The 16,857-nt window shown below is 37.4% G+C and overlaps 1 protein-coding gene across 8 annotated transcripts in view; it reads right to left on the bottom strand.

Annotated features, from left to right (window-relative positions):
* The window catches only part of rapgef2b (Rap guanine nucleotide exchange factor 2b), a 121,726-nt gene that overhangs the window by 62,970 nt on the left and 41,899 nt on the right, over window positions 1–16,857 (bottom strand). For 6 of the 8 annotated variants that reach the window (XM_014001991.1, XM_014001995.1, XM_014001992.1 and 3 more), the window contains 2 exon segments: window positions 1,057–1,132; window positions 12,649–12,732. In XM_014001991.1, coding sequence (XP_013857445.1) covers window positions 1,057–1,132; window positions 12,649–12,732 — 160 coding nt within the window. 8 annotated transcript variants of the gene reach the window in all.

Below are 16,857 nucleotides of genomic sequence, written 5' to 3'. Positions count from 1 at the left end.
CTTTTACTGTCTTTATTTTACAGTTAAAATATATGTTTATCAAATAAAGTCTAATGTTACAACTAATCATGGATCCCTTTAATATCTGTAAAAACGACTGTTACTTTTGTGTCAGCAAAGGATTATTAAATCGAACGGCCATCTTGATTGAAATTTTCTCCAAAAGATAATTAAAGATACGCATCCAATTATTAATTTCTTAGAGATTCAACAGAACCGGTCTTGAGGTTAAGGAAAAAAATGTGCTACAGACACAGATGTGGGCAAAAAACATCTGTAGACTTTGGTAGTGGTTAATAAAAACTCGAGGCGAGTTTTCATGTGAAATTTAAAGAATTTAAAATTGGTAGACTTAAACGGTTATTTTAAAGGTCAACCTAAATGATGAAGCATATCATTATACTGAATGCGTCTCATTATGTCAGTGAAACCATCAGAGGGAGTGTTCAGATGGTTTCTGTTCAACAGATGATTGAGTTGGTAACTTGGTTATAATTGTGACTGGAATAATTTCTTCTACAATACTTTTACTTTTGGGAAACAAACAAACAAACAAACAAACAAACAAACAAACAAACAAACAAACAAAAAAGAAAACAGACAGTCCATATTTGATAACCACACTGCTCTTCTTCATTGTTTCATGGATGATGTAAAACTATTTTAACATAATTATCATAATGGATTTTCTGCACTCTTGCACCAAAGACAACTGAAACTAATCATCAGTCTTCTGAGCCCAGTTGTTTCTGAATGTTGAATTAGTTGATTAGTTTTGGATTGGGAACCACAGCCTGATGCAATTTTGTACTTTGTATGGCAAAAAATAAATAAAAAACAGTCTAAAACTGAGGTGGAAACCAAAGTGCACTGTGTTTAAGTGTAATCCATTACAGCATGATGCAACACGCGAGTGCACATGTGCCCAAATTCGTGGGGTTGCATTGAATTATTTACCTACGCTTTTCCTGTAGCTGTAAWTAAGAAACTAACTCTTTTGAATGAAATTAATATTTTGACACAAAATGTGTTGAAAGTRTGAGAAATTGGACTCACCACAATCATCTCTGAAGCTTCGAGGACGATGCACTCACATCCACGCCGCAGGCTTCCTGCTGATCGCTTCCCAAAACTAGAAATAAATAAATAAATTATAAAAAAAAAATTACACACAAAGTCAGCAGAAGTTCTGTCTTTTTGATATTTTAATATGAATAAATAACTGTGAATAACTCTCTGACAAACATCCTAATGCACAGAAAGATCCCATAGATGTCCTGGAAAGCTTTGTGCCAACACTTAATATGCAGCATGGAATTTCTGCATACAAAATGAGACAGAGAGCAGCTTTGAGTAGACAGCTCCTCCTTTCAGTCCAGAAGGGAAACACCCGCCTCTGGAAAAGTCCACTCCGGTGACGTCAAAATGTGTCCACTATGCTTCGCTTTTAATGGTGGGGGGYAAGCAGGGAAATATAAAAAGCAGCGAGGACCAAAATGTCTGGGTATGTGCGGATCCGAATCGTGGGCGTTTGGAGGAACGCCATCTTTTTGCAGCAACACGACCCCGATGTTGAGAAACAAGGACACCCTTGTTTGTTTGCTTTCTATCATCTATTTAGAATGTGACCCACATTGTSTTTGTTCATTGTTTTATTAGATAAACTCAATTGACTTTACAAGAGGAGAAGGTTTTTGAGTTTGTGTGTCAGGCTATCACCTGTTGTTTTGCATTATTTATTTTCAAGCGTTAAAGTGTTAAAACACAGCAGATAATTTTTTAAAAAATAGATCTTTAGATGCATTTTGTCCACTGTCAAAAGTCACGCAGAGCTTGCTTTTTTTTAAAGAAATCAAACGACTTGAGCCCTGAGTTTGCACAGAGCAGACTGCAAATTATACATATTACCCCCAAAAATGTCYTAGCTGTGCCAATCTAAAATTAGCTAAAAGTATGCAATTCAAGGACTTTGCATGATTGTGATAACATCATAATTGCTCGTAATAATTKTTTTTTTGTCTTGAAAAAATTCTTTCTGCTTGCAATATAAATGTGTTGTTACACATTTCTACAGGCTGCGAGTGTTTCATTTGTATCTTGGAGCCTAAACACTACAAAAACTTTAAAGATAACTTTAATAGTGTTCACAATCACTTCATTCATATCATAATTAGAGGGGTGTGTTGTGTCTTAACAGCAATACAAAAGGTGCATGTCTGAATTTCAATGTTGTGTTTACAGAAAATGACAACTAATTGTTTATAACATAAATCTTAAACCAACCTCATTCACCTTTACATTACTGAGACAGGAAGGTGGGAATAAATGACAGGAATAATCTAGTCAGAATGTTCTGGACTGCTCCCAAATTTTCTASGTAATCTCAAAAGTAAGATGTTCTAATCAGGGTTGTTACATTTAAAAGCTGTTTTTAGTCATTGGTTTCTACAGAGAAAATATGGTAAAGGGGTATAGAACACATCAATATAACATTGTCATTTATTTATACTAGAGRTGGGCAAAATTGTATCGTGTGCAATTAATCATCAGAAAAAWTMTAATCGATTATTTTTTTGGCACTTGACAATTAATACAATTAATGTCAGCAGGCAGGCAGACTGGAGAGTTACCCGGTCTGTCCGCTCGGTGCTCCTCTCTGCTTCAAATATGACAAACATTTTTTAAAAGTTCTGTTTTTTATTTATCATAACTTTGGTTTTAGTTGGCCTATCAAAACAGTTTAACTATTGATGTACATTATGATGTCTGTAATTTTGACACAATTTGGAACAGATTTTACACAGAGCAAATTTTTCCCACTAAAGTGATTTAAAGTGGTCATGTGACTAGGATATGAGGGCATCCAGGGACTCCAAGGGAATAAAAGTCATGTAAATCATTATTGGCAAAATACCACAATTAAACGTGATTATTTTTTGCCAATATCACCCAATCCTAATTTATACCAATTCTTTTAAATGATTTTTTTGTATCTTTTATTCTATTTTATTCTTAAACGCATTGCTTTGTTTCATCGATGAAGCTTCCAATTAAAATGTAATAAACTGATGACAATTTGAACTTGTTACATGTGGTTTGAGGTTTCTTTACTTAAGCTTGTTAAAACACCTCAGACATTTGGTGCCATACAAAACTGAGTAAGCAAGTAAAAGATCATTTTGCCACCCACAGATGAAGTGAGCAGTGAGTAGTGATGTGTGGCCACCTGCACTGAGGTTACAGAGGTGGCAGCTTTCATCAATCACTCAGACCTCAGGCACATCATGGTCTAAATGCTTTGGAGCTCTGGGTTTAGGGCKACGTATTGTATGTACAGCTCGGTCAGGCTGGGGAATAAACAGCCAGCTGGAAAATGCTGGCCATGGTCTAAATGTCAAATTGTACAAATAATTTTTGGGATACATATCACATGGATACTATTTATTTTATTCCTGGCTTCTGTATGGGGTTAGGCATAATCGTATCGTGTGCAATTAATCGTCAGAAAAACATTAATCGATTAATTTTTGGCAGTTGACAATTAATACAATTAATGCCACCWGGCAGATTAGCCGCTTGGTGTTCCTCTCTGATTCAAATATGACCATTTTAAAAAATTGTGTAATTTATTTATCTATCAACACAATTTAAAGTTTGGTGTATAGCCTGAAGTCTGTAATTTTGACACAATTTGGAACAGATTTTTTACGAAGAGCCAATTTTCTCCCTATAAATTGGTCATGTGACTAGGATATAAGGGTGTCCAGGGACTCCAGTGGATTAATCGTCAAACTAATCGTTATCGGCTAAATATCACAATTAATTGTGATTWATTTTTTTGCCAATATTGCCRAACCCTACTTCTGTATAAGCCTTTGTTGTGTCTTTTTAAAAGTTTATCTTCCAGTTGTCATTGTCTTAACTTTACAGCTCAGTGAGTTATTCTTTTCGTTATTCATGTTGATACGTTTTAACTTGAAGTATAGCTGACTGGATGAAGGACAGCACAAGTAAAGGCAACGAGGGGGTTAATGCTGATTGTTGCTGTTTGCTTTGCCTGTTGTAAGTCTGCTCATACTCTGACAAACACGAGCCTGAATTCCACTGCAGGACAAAAACAGAGCAATACGAAGAGCTTACTCAGTGTTTTCACCTCTGCACGTCGCTACGAGACAAACGCTGTGATTCTTTTGCAACTGGTTTCCAGCGAAGATGATTTGTCAGCGAAGCAGTGGCTTCAGAGAAGTGAAGGAGTGTTTCTGATCTGGTCTTACGGACATTTGGAGTCACTACCAGCACTGATCCTCCCTCGTCTTGTTCTACCATGTGGGGGGGTGGGGTGCAAAAAGAATGTTTCCACCCATATAATACGCATAAATGTGTCATGCCACCAAGTGCAAACGGCAAAGTGACATGTTCAATCATGTTCCTTCATTGCATTCCTGACATTAGTAATGCAATCCCCTATTCTGCAGGAAGCAAATGCCACTGGCAATGTGAGATATTAAAAAGGGGATTATTGAAGTGCAGCATGGGGGTGGAACACAAAAGTATCTTGTTTGGAGATTAAAGCTTCCAGCGCTCCAGGTTGAGTCGTGAAAGTACAAAACCTTGCATCCAGTTCATATTTTCTAAGGTAATAGATCTAATGAATGTTGGGAAAAAACAAGTGATTCAGGTTGATTGGGATTTAGGGCAGCTCTGTAGCAATCAATGCTGTCACCAACAAAGTCTGGCTTGTGCAAATATTCCTCTTTTTATTTGCACTGCTAATGATGCTGAAAGTCAGCGCACAGAGAACTGACTATGAATAATTCAACAGTGAGGAATTCAGGTTTACGAGTTTAAAGCTTTGTCTTGTCCTTCCAGAGAAATGCAAGAGTGTGTTGGTTGGCAAACTTACAAAACTGGATAAGAGGATAGAAGAAAAAAAAACATAAAAAAATATGACAGAAGCTTATGGCAGCTTGTAACTCAGAACACAGKACAGCACCAAGCAAAGATAATCCCTGTCATACCTTCAGCACTAATATGCTGCAATGTGTTACACTCTATTAAATCAATACCAATAAATTTACTTCAATTTACTTTGGTGCYTTGTCCGAGGGAAAAGACTTACATATACATAATTATACTTGTTTATTTGTTTACATATATTGCTCCTTATTTAGGTAAGCAAGGATACATTCTCTGCTAAGTGTTGAAGCAGACAGGATGTAAGAGCATCGACGCAAAGGTACATTCTCCACATGTTTGGCAAACTTAAATGCAAATGGGTACACAGTAGTACTTTCAAATTAGATACACAAGCCTGGTGCCATGAAAAGTATGGCCCCTGTGGTGTTTAAACCCATCATCCCCTCTAAAGTCAACAATCACACAGGGCTCAAGTTAGACGAGACATGGTTTCCTTCTCCAAACTTTCAACCTAAATAAGAAAACATGAGGTGCTTCTTTTTCCAAATTTACAGCTGTAACTCTTCACTCWGGATTTATGAACACTGGAATGTTTTGTTTTTATATAGCTGGACAACTGGAAACATAAAATGTATCATATGTTGCTACTTTTCTTTGATCGGACATGTCTGGCATCAGATGTTGGCTGCTGAAATTTACATACATATTTTCTCCCTTTGTGTCATTCCCCTCCTCCATTATAAATCAACAACAACAACACCCTGAGTATCTGAAATGCCATTCCACACGCAAGCCCTCTTTTTGCCTAAAGGTAGTATTTCATTGGGCTTTGACTGCTGGCAACTAGTGGAACAGCAGTCTCCGAAATGACACAACACGTTTACAGAAGTTCTCTATCTTCTTGTGTGATTTGCAGAAGCTCGCATTCATATTGGTTGAATTTTGAACATGTTCAAAACATTTTCTCTCAGAATACTCAAGAGTCTTTGATGGCATTTCAAACTTGTCTAAATGTTAAAAGCATCTACAACTTGTCTCAAGTGTGCTTGAGCTGTACTTTAACTCCTGCTGTAAGCTCTCCTCTGACAGAAAACATTTAAAACTAAGGACTAGGCATGGGACGTATGAAATTATGACAGTACGATAACCTTGGGCAAAAATATCACGGTTTCACGATTACACCTCTAAAATGTTTTAGTTTGAAACTGGTACTTAAAAAAACAAAAATAAGATAACTTTTCTATTATCATTTTCAACTTTAATTATCTTTGGAAGCTGTTTTTAGATCACGGAGGTGTTACGCTGATATTTTATTTACCTGTGTGCTGTAGGAACGGTACGACGGAAAATTTTAGTGGTTTTGAAACTGTGACTTTTACCGTGAAACTAGTATCCGGCTCACGCCTAGTAAGGACCAGTTTAAAAAAAACAACTGGTCCAAATCTACTTCATTTCACTAATGCACTTCAGTAGATTACTTATAAACTAGGGGTGCAACAATACATGTACCCATATCGAACCGTATTGAACAGTGCTTTAGGTTCAATACACAACAATAATGATTTTTAAAATTTATTTTATCAACACGTCTTCTGAAGATGCTCTGTGTTGAAGGATCACTGGATCTGTGTTCAACTACTCCACCTAGGCTGCATTTTTGAGCGCAGAGCCACTGAGAAACGTGCTGTTTCAGCATTATTTAATTTAAAAACTGTACTTTTGAGGTTAAACAAATGTTCATAATTAATTTAAATAAATTACAAGTTAAAAGGGGCATGGAAATTTCTCTTTTTTGTATCGAAAAAATATCGAACCATGAGACTAAAGTATCGAACCGAATCGTGAATTTTCTGTATCGTTGCACCCTTATTATAAACATATGTGGGTACAAAGCTGTTGAGGTGGTAATCATATGGGGCAGAGGTGGGCAAAAGAATCATGTGCACAGCTTGGAATGTGAATTTTGCAAGCTGTAATCACAAAAATAAGCCAAGATTTTCAAAATCTTGGCTTTGAGCAAAACAGGATCGCATGGTTCACTGGTCACTTCAAACATTCAGAATTCAGTGAAACAACTGAAATATCACCTGTTATCTAGCAATCATGTGCCAACTAGTCTCCAATGGTTGCAGTTCATTGAAATACAACCTTTACCTACTGCTTTAGCATCATCATCATCATCTGTGTGAAACAGAGCAATTTTTTAACTTGTCTTAAGCCTGATTGAAAAGGATGATCCACCGTGATTCAATAAAAAACTATATTCCAGCTTGAAGAACACGCAGCAGGTTTTTCAACTGCAGGTGAACATGCAGCCACCCTGCAAAGATGAACAGAATTTCTTGGAGTAACAGTGTGGTCGCACCGCATGCATACCCCAAACCTTTGCCCTGCCAACTCCTAAATAGAACTTAAAGCTGCAAACCAAGAATGTTCGAATGACTCATGGCTTTTTTTTACTTCCCAAAATATAATCTCACTGACATTGTCGTGTCAAAGGGGAAAAAAGGCCCTGAAGTAGTGAGTTTAAAGAGGTGKAGAAACTCTTCTAGCTGGTCTGAACTTTTCGAAGGCGCATCCGTTATCACTGCATCTACAATTGATACCATTCCCAACACGTCCAACAGAGTTCCCCCCGCAGCAAGAGCTCTGTTTTTGTTTTCGTTTCAAAGTTGCCAAAAGTTGTATCTTACCCTCCAAACGTGAAGAACACACATCACTTTTCTGGCACCACTCTCCTCACACTGACAAATCCAAAATAACATCAAAGCAGTACTTCACATTCCAGGCGTGATGATTTTACAGGAACCAGCTCACGGACTGGAGACAAGCCCGACTTTTAACTCAAAAACTAAAACAAAAAAACTTAGAATGGAGTGCAGAGCTTTAGTGAGACGTGCACTTGCGCCTTTAGGCAGAATTAATAGGCAGAAGCAGCAGCTGCTGCAGTCTGAACACTCACCCCTGACACTCCAAACTGCTCCCAGACTGACAAGGCCACCTGATAACAGGATCCCTTTAAAATATTCCTTCCGCCAGTCCAGAAAAAGTCAGACGAACCCGGTCCAGTTCCCGAGACTTTCGTATAACTGCGGCATATCGTCCTGCACACGCCCCGGCACTGCTGTCTGAGATTTGAGAACTGAGTTGTGTGTGGCTCTGAAAGAGTGTGTGTGTGAATCAGCTTATGTCCAATGGCTCTGCCCCTTTCTCTTTCTCCCTCCCTCCCTCTCCCAGTGTGTGATGTGTAGATAGCAGCCAGCATTCCAGCGTACGACTCACTTCCTCCTACAATTACTAATATGTGAGAGGGAGGACAGTGTGTTCTTCATGTGGATTTCTACGGTGATTATGTGTAGACACTGTGGCCACATTCTGCACTGCAAATTAAAGGCCAAGCACTTCTTGACAAAATACACGTTGCTCCTTTTTCAAGCCAGACTTTTGAAATGAACATAATCCCATGTCAAGAAAAAAAAATCTGTAAATGTTTTGGTCAAACCCTGACAAGAGCAATTTGTAAAATCTCATGCAATATTGTGAGATGTTATTTTCAGAGTCAATAGCTGTGTTTCAATCCAATTTGCAAACTTTTAAAATGTCCCAAAAAGGAAAAGGAGAAGAAATGCAAATCTAACGTGTTTCCATTAATATGCGAAACAGAGGAAGTTTATTTATTCTTTCCGAATTATGCTGTTTCCATTCACCTTTTTTAATGCGATACTTTAAAATGCACATAAAAGAAATGATGGAAACAGGGCTAATGACTCTCAGCTACTACCAATCAAAATTTAGCTCAGTGGCTGTAAACTTGAGTTATGGCTATTTTTGTGTTTGCTAGCTGTGGTGACCATCTTGACCTTACTTTAAAATAGGGCTGCACGATATTAGGAAAACCTGCAATGTGTGATATCAGTGCTTAATATTGCGACGATGATATGATTTACGATAATGAATTAAAATTCATAAGTATGAAGCGTTGATGTTTTCTGATCCATTCCAGTATTTTTTTTAATATGAAGAGATCCATCCAATTGGTCAAATACGTGAAGGGCTCCATTTAATTGGTAACAATCATAAATGCAAATTTTGAGACAAAATTTGGTGCTTTTTATGCAGTTTTTTGCGATATGCTTATTGCACAGGCTATTGTCACGATGACGATAAATTGTCAATATATTGGGAATATTATACTTCAAAGGTCAAGCAGTTAAAGATGTGCATTAAATGGTTATTTTCTAATGCCCCTTTTCCACTACTGCCACTTAGTGTGGTGTCGGTACAGTCAGTGTTGGAACCGGTCAGTTTGGGTGCTTTTCCATTGATGTTCCAGCCTGGTTCCAGTGGGTGTGTTTATGGCAGTTGGTGGAGGTGGTTTTTGGGTTTTTTGAAAAAATTTAATGCGCAAACTGAGAGATGGAAACACATTTGTTGAATAAGTTCTGAAATTTTAAAAATTTGCTAAAATTTAGAATTAAAGTTGGATGGAAACACAACTAACGTCACTGCTACAATTGAAAAAATGGCGCATCGAGTTGTTGTTGTAAAGGCAGCTCAGACGCAACCAGTGATTCCACCCCCTAGCCAATCAGTGACGAACAGTGTTCTGATGTCGCATTTTGGTGTCGACTGGGACCTCTTGGAACCACAACGAAGTAGTTACTAAAAAGGGCTGGTTCCATAAATTTGGTCTAATGGAAATGGCCTGGAACCGTACCAACACTACACTAAGTGGCACTAGTGGAAAAGGGGCATAAATCTGTCCAGTGGATTAGGACATATATTAATAGAAAAGCTTGCACAATGAGTTTACTTTAAATTATTTGTCGGTAATAACTCGCAGCCACAACTTCATCAAATTTTAGCAAAATATCTGTAAAACCATTTCAGAGCCATTTCTGTGCTCTTCCTAAGGTCAGTTGGCCTTGGTAATAAACACATGCACTCAGCAGTACAGCATGAGGGGAAGTGAAACCAGAACAGTGTTAATAAAGTGTGCATTAGAGTGGAAGTAAACACTTCTACACAGTTTGATGTCGTTAAAACGGTTAATAACGTATAAAAATTATGACTGCCTTGGTGATAATTGGGTTTTTAGAACCTGTTTCTGTTCATTAAGACGAAAAGTTCKACGATTAGTTTTTCTAAATTTAACGCCACACCACAGGCAACTTATCTAAAGGAAAAAAGAAAAACAATTTTGTGTCACATGTCACTGGGGGAAAAAACCCAAAAGATCTGAGCCGACAAAGTGCCAGAATGACAGATGTGGGGGAATAAAAATGGTGGCTGTATGTGATGGAGAAAAACTGACACAACAGATGTCTGACTAAGCTTCTTATACACGTTTCGAAAACACTAKCAGAAGCACTGGGGTGGCTAAAAAATATACTTTTGCAGACTTTTGTTTCTCCTGTTTTGTGCATTGTTTTATACTGATTTTAATGTAAGTACATATGTATTTTTTATACTTCTTGTTTCATGTTTTTCTTCCTTTTTTGTAGCTTTTTTTCATGCTGTGGCAACAAACCAGCTTCTCCACTGAGGAATAAATAATTAGTTATTTATATTGTCACATTATGTTTGTTTATAAAAAGTATGCATAAAGACCTCAAACTCTTCTTAAAGTACTACTTAATAAAGAGTAAAGGAAATAGTTTTCAATGAAAGATGTAGATTTGTAAGTGGCTCAGGTTGAAACAAACATGGCTATTATAATACAGTATCTGGGAGCAATGTATCTGAGCACACAAAGACCCATCTAATGACTGAGTCATTCACCTTCATCTGGATCAGATCTCACTACAGCTACCAAAGCAGCTGAGCAGAGGCAGAGAAATGGAGGCTCTGACAGAATTATGGAGACGTATCAGGTTTTCAACCTTGCTGCCAGTCTACATCTGAACAGCCATTTCTGGGCACGGCCTGTCTGAAACCCAATTCCAGCCCATCTTTAAAAGCTTCAGGAAGTCCCTCTGGACTCAGTTCTATTCCTTGTGTCACAACCAATTTCCCCTCTGAGTCACTTAGCCCTCACCAGTTCTCTTTATAGACTTGGTGAAGCAGTGTTTTCATACCTCATGATGCTGATTAAGAAGAAACATAACTAAAAGCCACAAATATTACGAGAAGAAAATTAGACAACAGTCTTTTYAAACACTGAAAAACAGAATTTCTCTAAATGTTATTTTAAAAATTGTAGGAATGTGATTTGTGTAATGTGTAACTTTACAAAATATTTTTTATTGTTACTATTACTTTTATTTTGTTACATTTAAAACCCAAAAATGATCGTTAATTTAAAATTTAACACCAAGTTACTCATCATGAAAGGAGTTGTTTACGCGCTCTAAAAAAAATCAAGTGTTAAATTTACACAATCAAGTTCTGTCAACTGGTTCCACTAAACCAAAATATGGCTTCAATTTACTCTACTTGGTTTACTGGAACCAGTTTGGTTCAGTAAATTCAACAGTTTATTTCTTAGCGAGTGTGTAAATGTACTTTTACTTTCTCGATTTTTGTGAACAGTTTTATGACTTTTACTCAATGTATTTATTCATTTATAATACTAGAAATTTAACCCTAAAGTGTGTGTGTGCGTGCGTGTGTGCGTGTGCGTGTGTGTGTGTGTGTGTTGGGGGGGGTGTTAGTATTATACATGGGTTATTGATCATTAGACTTTTTTATGCTTCTTAATCTAAAAAAAAGATGATTGCATTATGCATGAATAAATACGGTAAGTACTTTTCTCATCAGTGAATTTTTTTTTTACCAAAGTCATTTTTTGTTAAGGTATTTTTCTACTTCATTATTATTTTTCAAGTACTTTATAGACCTCTGGAATATTGTCACGCTGTTCTGCTTTAAATAAAAAAAAAGATTTATTCTTAATTTCTGAACAGAAAGTGTGCTCCGTCATTCAGAGTTGAGTGAAGTTTTCTGACCGAGCATCCTTGAAACTGTGAATCAGAAAGTGTCATTGTGAGCYCGTCATTACAAAAACATCTCATACTTATTTCACTTGAAATACATTTCTCTGTCAGAGAAGTGCATCAGATGTTTCTTTGACATAGAAAGCAGCACCAAATCTGAAGTTATCCCAATGATGAAGTTAATGTGATTAAGTTTTTGTTTATTTCAAAGTAATACTGAATTATTATACTGCAGTTCATTTTTATGTAAGTACCTATATGCATACCAAACGTTTTCCCCTTGGTAAAGACTAGAAGGTTGTATTTCAGAGGGAACAGGGCATTTTGGGTGTATTTCTGAGCAAGGCCTGCATTTATTACCACCCCCCACATTCACATGAACTCAGCTCTGACAAGCCCCTCTGTACAGCCAGAAGAGTTCAGCTCCACTGGCTAAAGTGACAGCCTCCAGCTCTGAGTGGCTGTAGGTGTGTTATGCAAGCCTGATGGATAAAAAGATCATTGTTTTCAAGTCGCCCACGGAGATGGTTCACGTAACARATCCACTTGTGAAATCACAGCTCTTTAACATTTGGGTTTTGGCTTCGGAGGAYCTGGTCGCTGCTGTGAGTTGATTCTGAAGTTTTCTCAGAGCCAAACATTCTTCTGTAACCCCACCCCCCTTACCACCTCTTAACCTAAAGGCTGATATAGCATTGTTTCTGCAACACGAGAGCAGGATTGTGCCGATGACCTGATAATCACTTCAGTTCAATAAATATTTGTTTTTAATTCATRCGATATCCGGTGAGCTTACCTGCTTCTGGGCAGAAACATGGACTCTTTGATGAAAACTGAACCAGATAACAGGATGTACCAGCAGCTTCCAATGTCATCAGGACTGAGAAAAAGACACAGAAAACACAAATCAACATGGAATATTGTGACAGAAAAACAATATTATGTGTTGTAAAACGGTTAAAGTGCTAGAGGTGAACGTCAAGGAGCTTCAAAACAAGAGAATCAAAATAAGTGGCCAAGCTTTTATTATTTCTAGCTCAAATTTGTGGAAGGCGTTTCACAATTTCAAATATTTTTATCTCACACRGTCTGATAGTCCCTCTCTCGCCAATGCAATTGAAAAAGCAGGAACTCTTAGGTCTGRGCTCTTTAAAGTTATGCTCAATAAAATAGTCCACTCTTCTGATTGGCAAGCTTCTGGAAGCCCAYCTTGTGAGAACTACTTCATCTTGTTGTGTGTTTAGATTCTGAAACTTGCCTCAAAATGAAACAAGGCATATATATTCTTGTTTTAAAAAAYCACCAACTTCCCAAATATATCTGTTTGTGTTTAACACTATCTGAGTGATAAGTTGTGTATGAGTTTATACTACTCTCTAAAACACTTGAAATGCCCACAAACCTCCTTTTCAAACATTAAGTACTAATATTCAACCCATTTTTACAGCTAATGTTTTATACAATTTGTTGATTCAAAACAAAAAAAAGTAATTTTTGCTAAAACGCATTGCCGTCATTACAACTAAACGGATGTAAGAACCAAACAATGGAGAATATCTGAGTTTGCATTTCCCTTTTGCATGTTTTATGTAGGTACAGTGACCTCAAAAGGAAGTACAAACAACAAAAGAGTTAAKTGGAGACAAACGGTAGAATTATGACGGAACTGAAAACTTTTTTATTTCTGCCTACCCCCGTTTTCCTGCTGAACGGCAAAAACAAAATCGGGCATCAGAAACAAAGTAAACTCAGAATGAACCTTAGATGATGTGGCTGACTTTCAAATCCTTATAATAGGACAAGTAAACCAGCCCACACACAAGGAACTGTAATGTTTATTTTACATCAGAGACACTTGCTGTTAACTGAAGGGCTTAACTAGGAGGATTAAAGTCCTGTTGTGGAAAATTTGCCCACACATACATAAAAAAAAACTTCAATTTTGAAATAAAATGATGCCACTTGAAATGTACTATTTAAAGAATTTATATTTTAACGCAGTATCTTAACAAGTTTGTTTAAATGTTGGGAACAAAGCTCCCCATGTCCAATCAATAGCTGTGAGTTGTTCTTATTTTAAAAAAAATAATTCATGAGCACCAAATTCCTCAAACTTAAAGGTTTAATCACACCTGACACATTTGATCTGCTTTAAACAGATCATTTCCCCTGTTGGTTCGGACCTTTTCTGCAGGTYTGAATACACTCGTGAACCCTGTTGTGGATTAAACAACCGGACCAAGACCCATTTTTGAGGTGGTCTCGGTCCACTTCCAAACAAACTCTGGTGTGGTTCTCTTCTGGTGTGAATACAGGCCGGCCTCGAAAGGAACCAACTACAGGAAACTTGAGCCTTTTTGGACTTCACAAGCCACCGTAACTAAGCAATATTAGCTTTTCAGTGTTGCTAAAGCTAACACTGCGCTACAAACAATGAGCCATTTTGGGTCAGGGAACACAGAGCATCTCGTCTCCTTTAGGTTACGGCACACATTTGACAACTCTGTCTCAAAATTACATCATCACAGAACCACCACTGAATGAGCTGCTCTTGATGTTCTTAATAGTCACTTGTATTAACACCATCTTTATTTCCAGGTCGGCGCTCTGACCCGCCCCCGTCATTTCTGTCCAATGGGAGCAATGAACTTCACCTGTGTGGCTTTGGTTTATACATTATAGTCCACTTGCAAAAAGCACAATGTGAATGCAAACCACACCAGAGGGGAAAAAAAACAAAGTCCGCGATTTGGTTCGAACCAAACAAGTGGACCAAAGGACTATCCTGTTGTGAATACACCCTAAATCATACAAGCCAGGGGGACAAGTTACAATTGTTGCCTCTTTGATGGCCATTGTCAGTCACATACTGGTCTTCTGACAGTAAAGAGGAAGGAGAACTTTGGTAAAGGAAGTATTTACATGATGTGTAATAATGATACCATCTTCATCCAGGAACTGAACATGAACACCAAAGTTTCAGCAGTGGTGGGCATGGCTCTAACATTTAACAAGATGCGCAACAACAGCCAGGATTGTGGGTATTTTAAGAGAATATTACTCAACATTTACACAGGAAAAAAATTTTACTTTATGTTTTCAGCAGTAGGAACTAAAGATAGTTTGACAAGTTGTTTGCACCAGTAATGTTTTTTTAAAACGTATATCTTGTACATACTGTATATTTTTCACACAAATAATGAAAACTGACAACCCATCACCCTTATTTCTGCCCTACAGATCGATGTCGCTCAGCTAAGAATAAACAGAAATGTGTCAATTTTCAGATCTCGTTGACTGCAGAATCTTGAATTAATATTTTAAGACGTATTACGCACCGTGCTCTTTTGAAACTGATRAACAAACTTCCAGTCTGCGTCAGCTCGGGTTTTAGTTTTACATTTCTCCTGAAGTAGCAAAATATTTTATCAACTTTACCATAAATATGCAGAAGTAGCTTTACTGGAAATTCGAACGACTTGTTTCTCTATTTGTTTCTGTTTACCACTCGGTGCTTTGAAATGCCTCCTCGCCACATAAGTCAAACGTCTGCACGCGGGGCTGAAATCAGGCCTCGCACTTGAAGGGGTTCTTGTGGTACAAAGGCGGCAGCTTGAGTGATTGTGACCGAGCTTTTTCACCTGGTCTAAAGTGGGACTTCTTAATTGAAACCAGAGAAGGTAGGGGAAAAAGAAAAAATCAATGAGGAGTCGCACATCACCAAGGTGAAGGAGATTTTTGCTTACAGGAAAGAGGAAAATGGGTGCTCTTGTTACACACCTACTCCCACACAGACGCATAAATTCACACCTAACATCACTGCGCTGACTGAAACTGTTTTTTTTTTTTTTATCAAACTGTTCCTCTTATCTCTTTTTTTTTCAAGCAGCGCTAATGAAGCTGTGGACAGCACACCCTACTGACACGGAACAAAATTTCTACTTTTCTTTCAAGTGTGCCCCCCTTTTCTCCATTTTTGGTTCCCTACCCATTAGATTGTTCCATCAAGGTTCCTCTCTCTATTTGAGTGTGAAATGTTCAATTATTAATTATTAGAGTCTGAAGGAAACACCTTACAGGGAGAAGGAAATGATACCAGGGGAAAAAGGTAGAAAACGATTCCTATTGGCTGTGACAGCTTGACTGATCTGGGTCATKCATACAGGAAGTACCAGTCAAACTGCTGAACATCACTCAGTAAAACCTCCAGGAGAGCTTTTAGCAGGGAATCATGTTATAATGAGCAGAAAACTGAACATAGCATGAACCAGTCTAAAAACGCACCTTGCTTTAAAWTCAATGTTTTGACTTTGATGTTGTGATTTTTCATTTTTTGTTGTATTTTTCTAATATTTCATTTTAGTATATGTACTTTATTCATGTTTTTTCCTATTCATTTTTAAATTACTTGTGAAGCACTTTGGTCACCTTTGTGTTTAAACGTTCTATAATAAAATTGGCACCGACAACAACACACACCTACTGTACTGAATTTAACTAAAAGAAAAAAGAAAAAACAAGCATTTAATCTGTGTTTGAAACAGAATTACCATTTTAAAATCAACTAATTAAACTTACTCTATTTTTCACACATTTTGGCTATAACTTTTAGGGTAAATTCTGTATTTTCATTAGTAAAAAAAAGTTCTATTCACTGAAGTTCAACATGGTAAAACCTTTTTCCCCCCTCTGTGTGTTATTATGATCTTCACACAATGGATTAGAAAATCCACAAACATTACAGATGTTGGGCCATTGTTAGGAAGACAAAYGGCTGCATTGAGCGCACAGAATGAGTGGTTTCAGAACAACTGAGGTGTGTCAACGCCGACCCAAACAGAGCTGCAACATTTCATGTTGTTATTGTGGAGCTGTTTTCACCATGAAATCCTCAAGAGACTTGATGCCACAATGAGGTTATGAAATAAAGCACACTTTTTTTTACTACAATAACAGCTATAAACAAAAAAGTTAGAGTGTGAGTGCTGGGGTGTGTGTGTGTGTG

This window comes from Austrofundulus limnaeus, unplaced genomic scaffold (assembly GCF_001266775.1).
Source record: "Austrofundulus limnaeus strain Quisiro unplaced genomic scaffold, Austrofundulus_limnaeus-1.0 Scaffold11, whole genome shotgun sequence".
Taxonomy (NCBI): domain Eukaryota; kingdom Metazoa; phylum Chordata; class Actinopteri; order Cyprinodontiformes; family Rivulidae; genus Austrofundulus; species Austrofundulus limnaeus.
The sequence above is the reverse complement of the archived record's forward strand: the minus strand, read 5'-3'. Positions and strand labels throughout refer to the sequence as shown.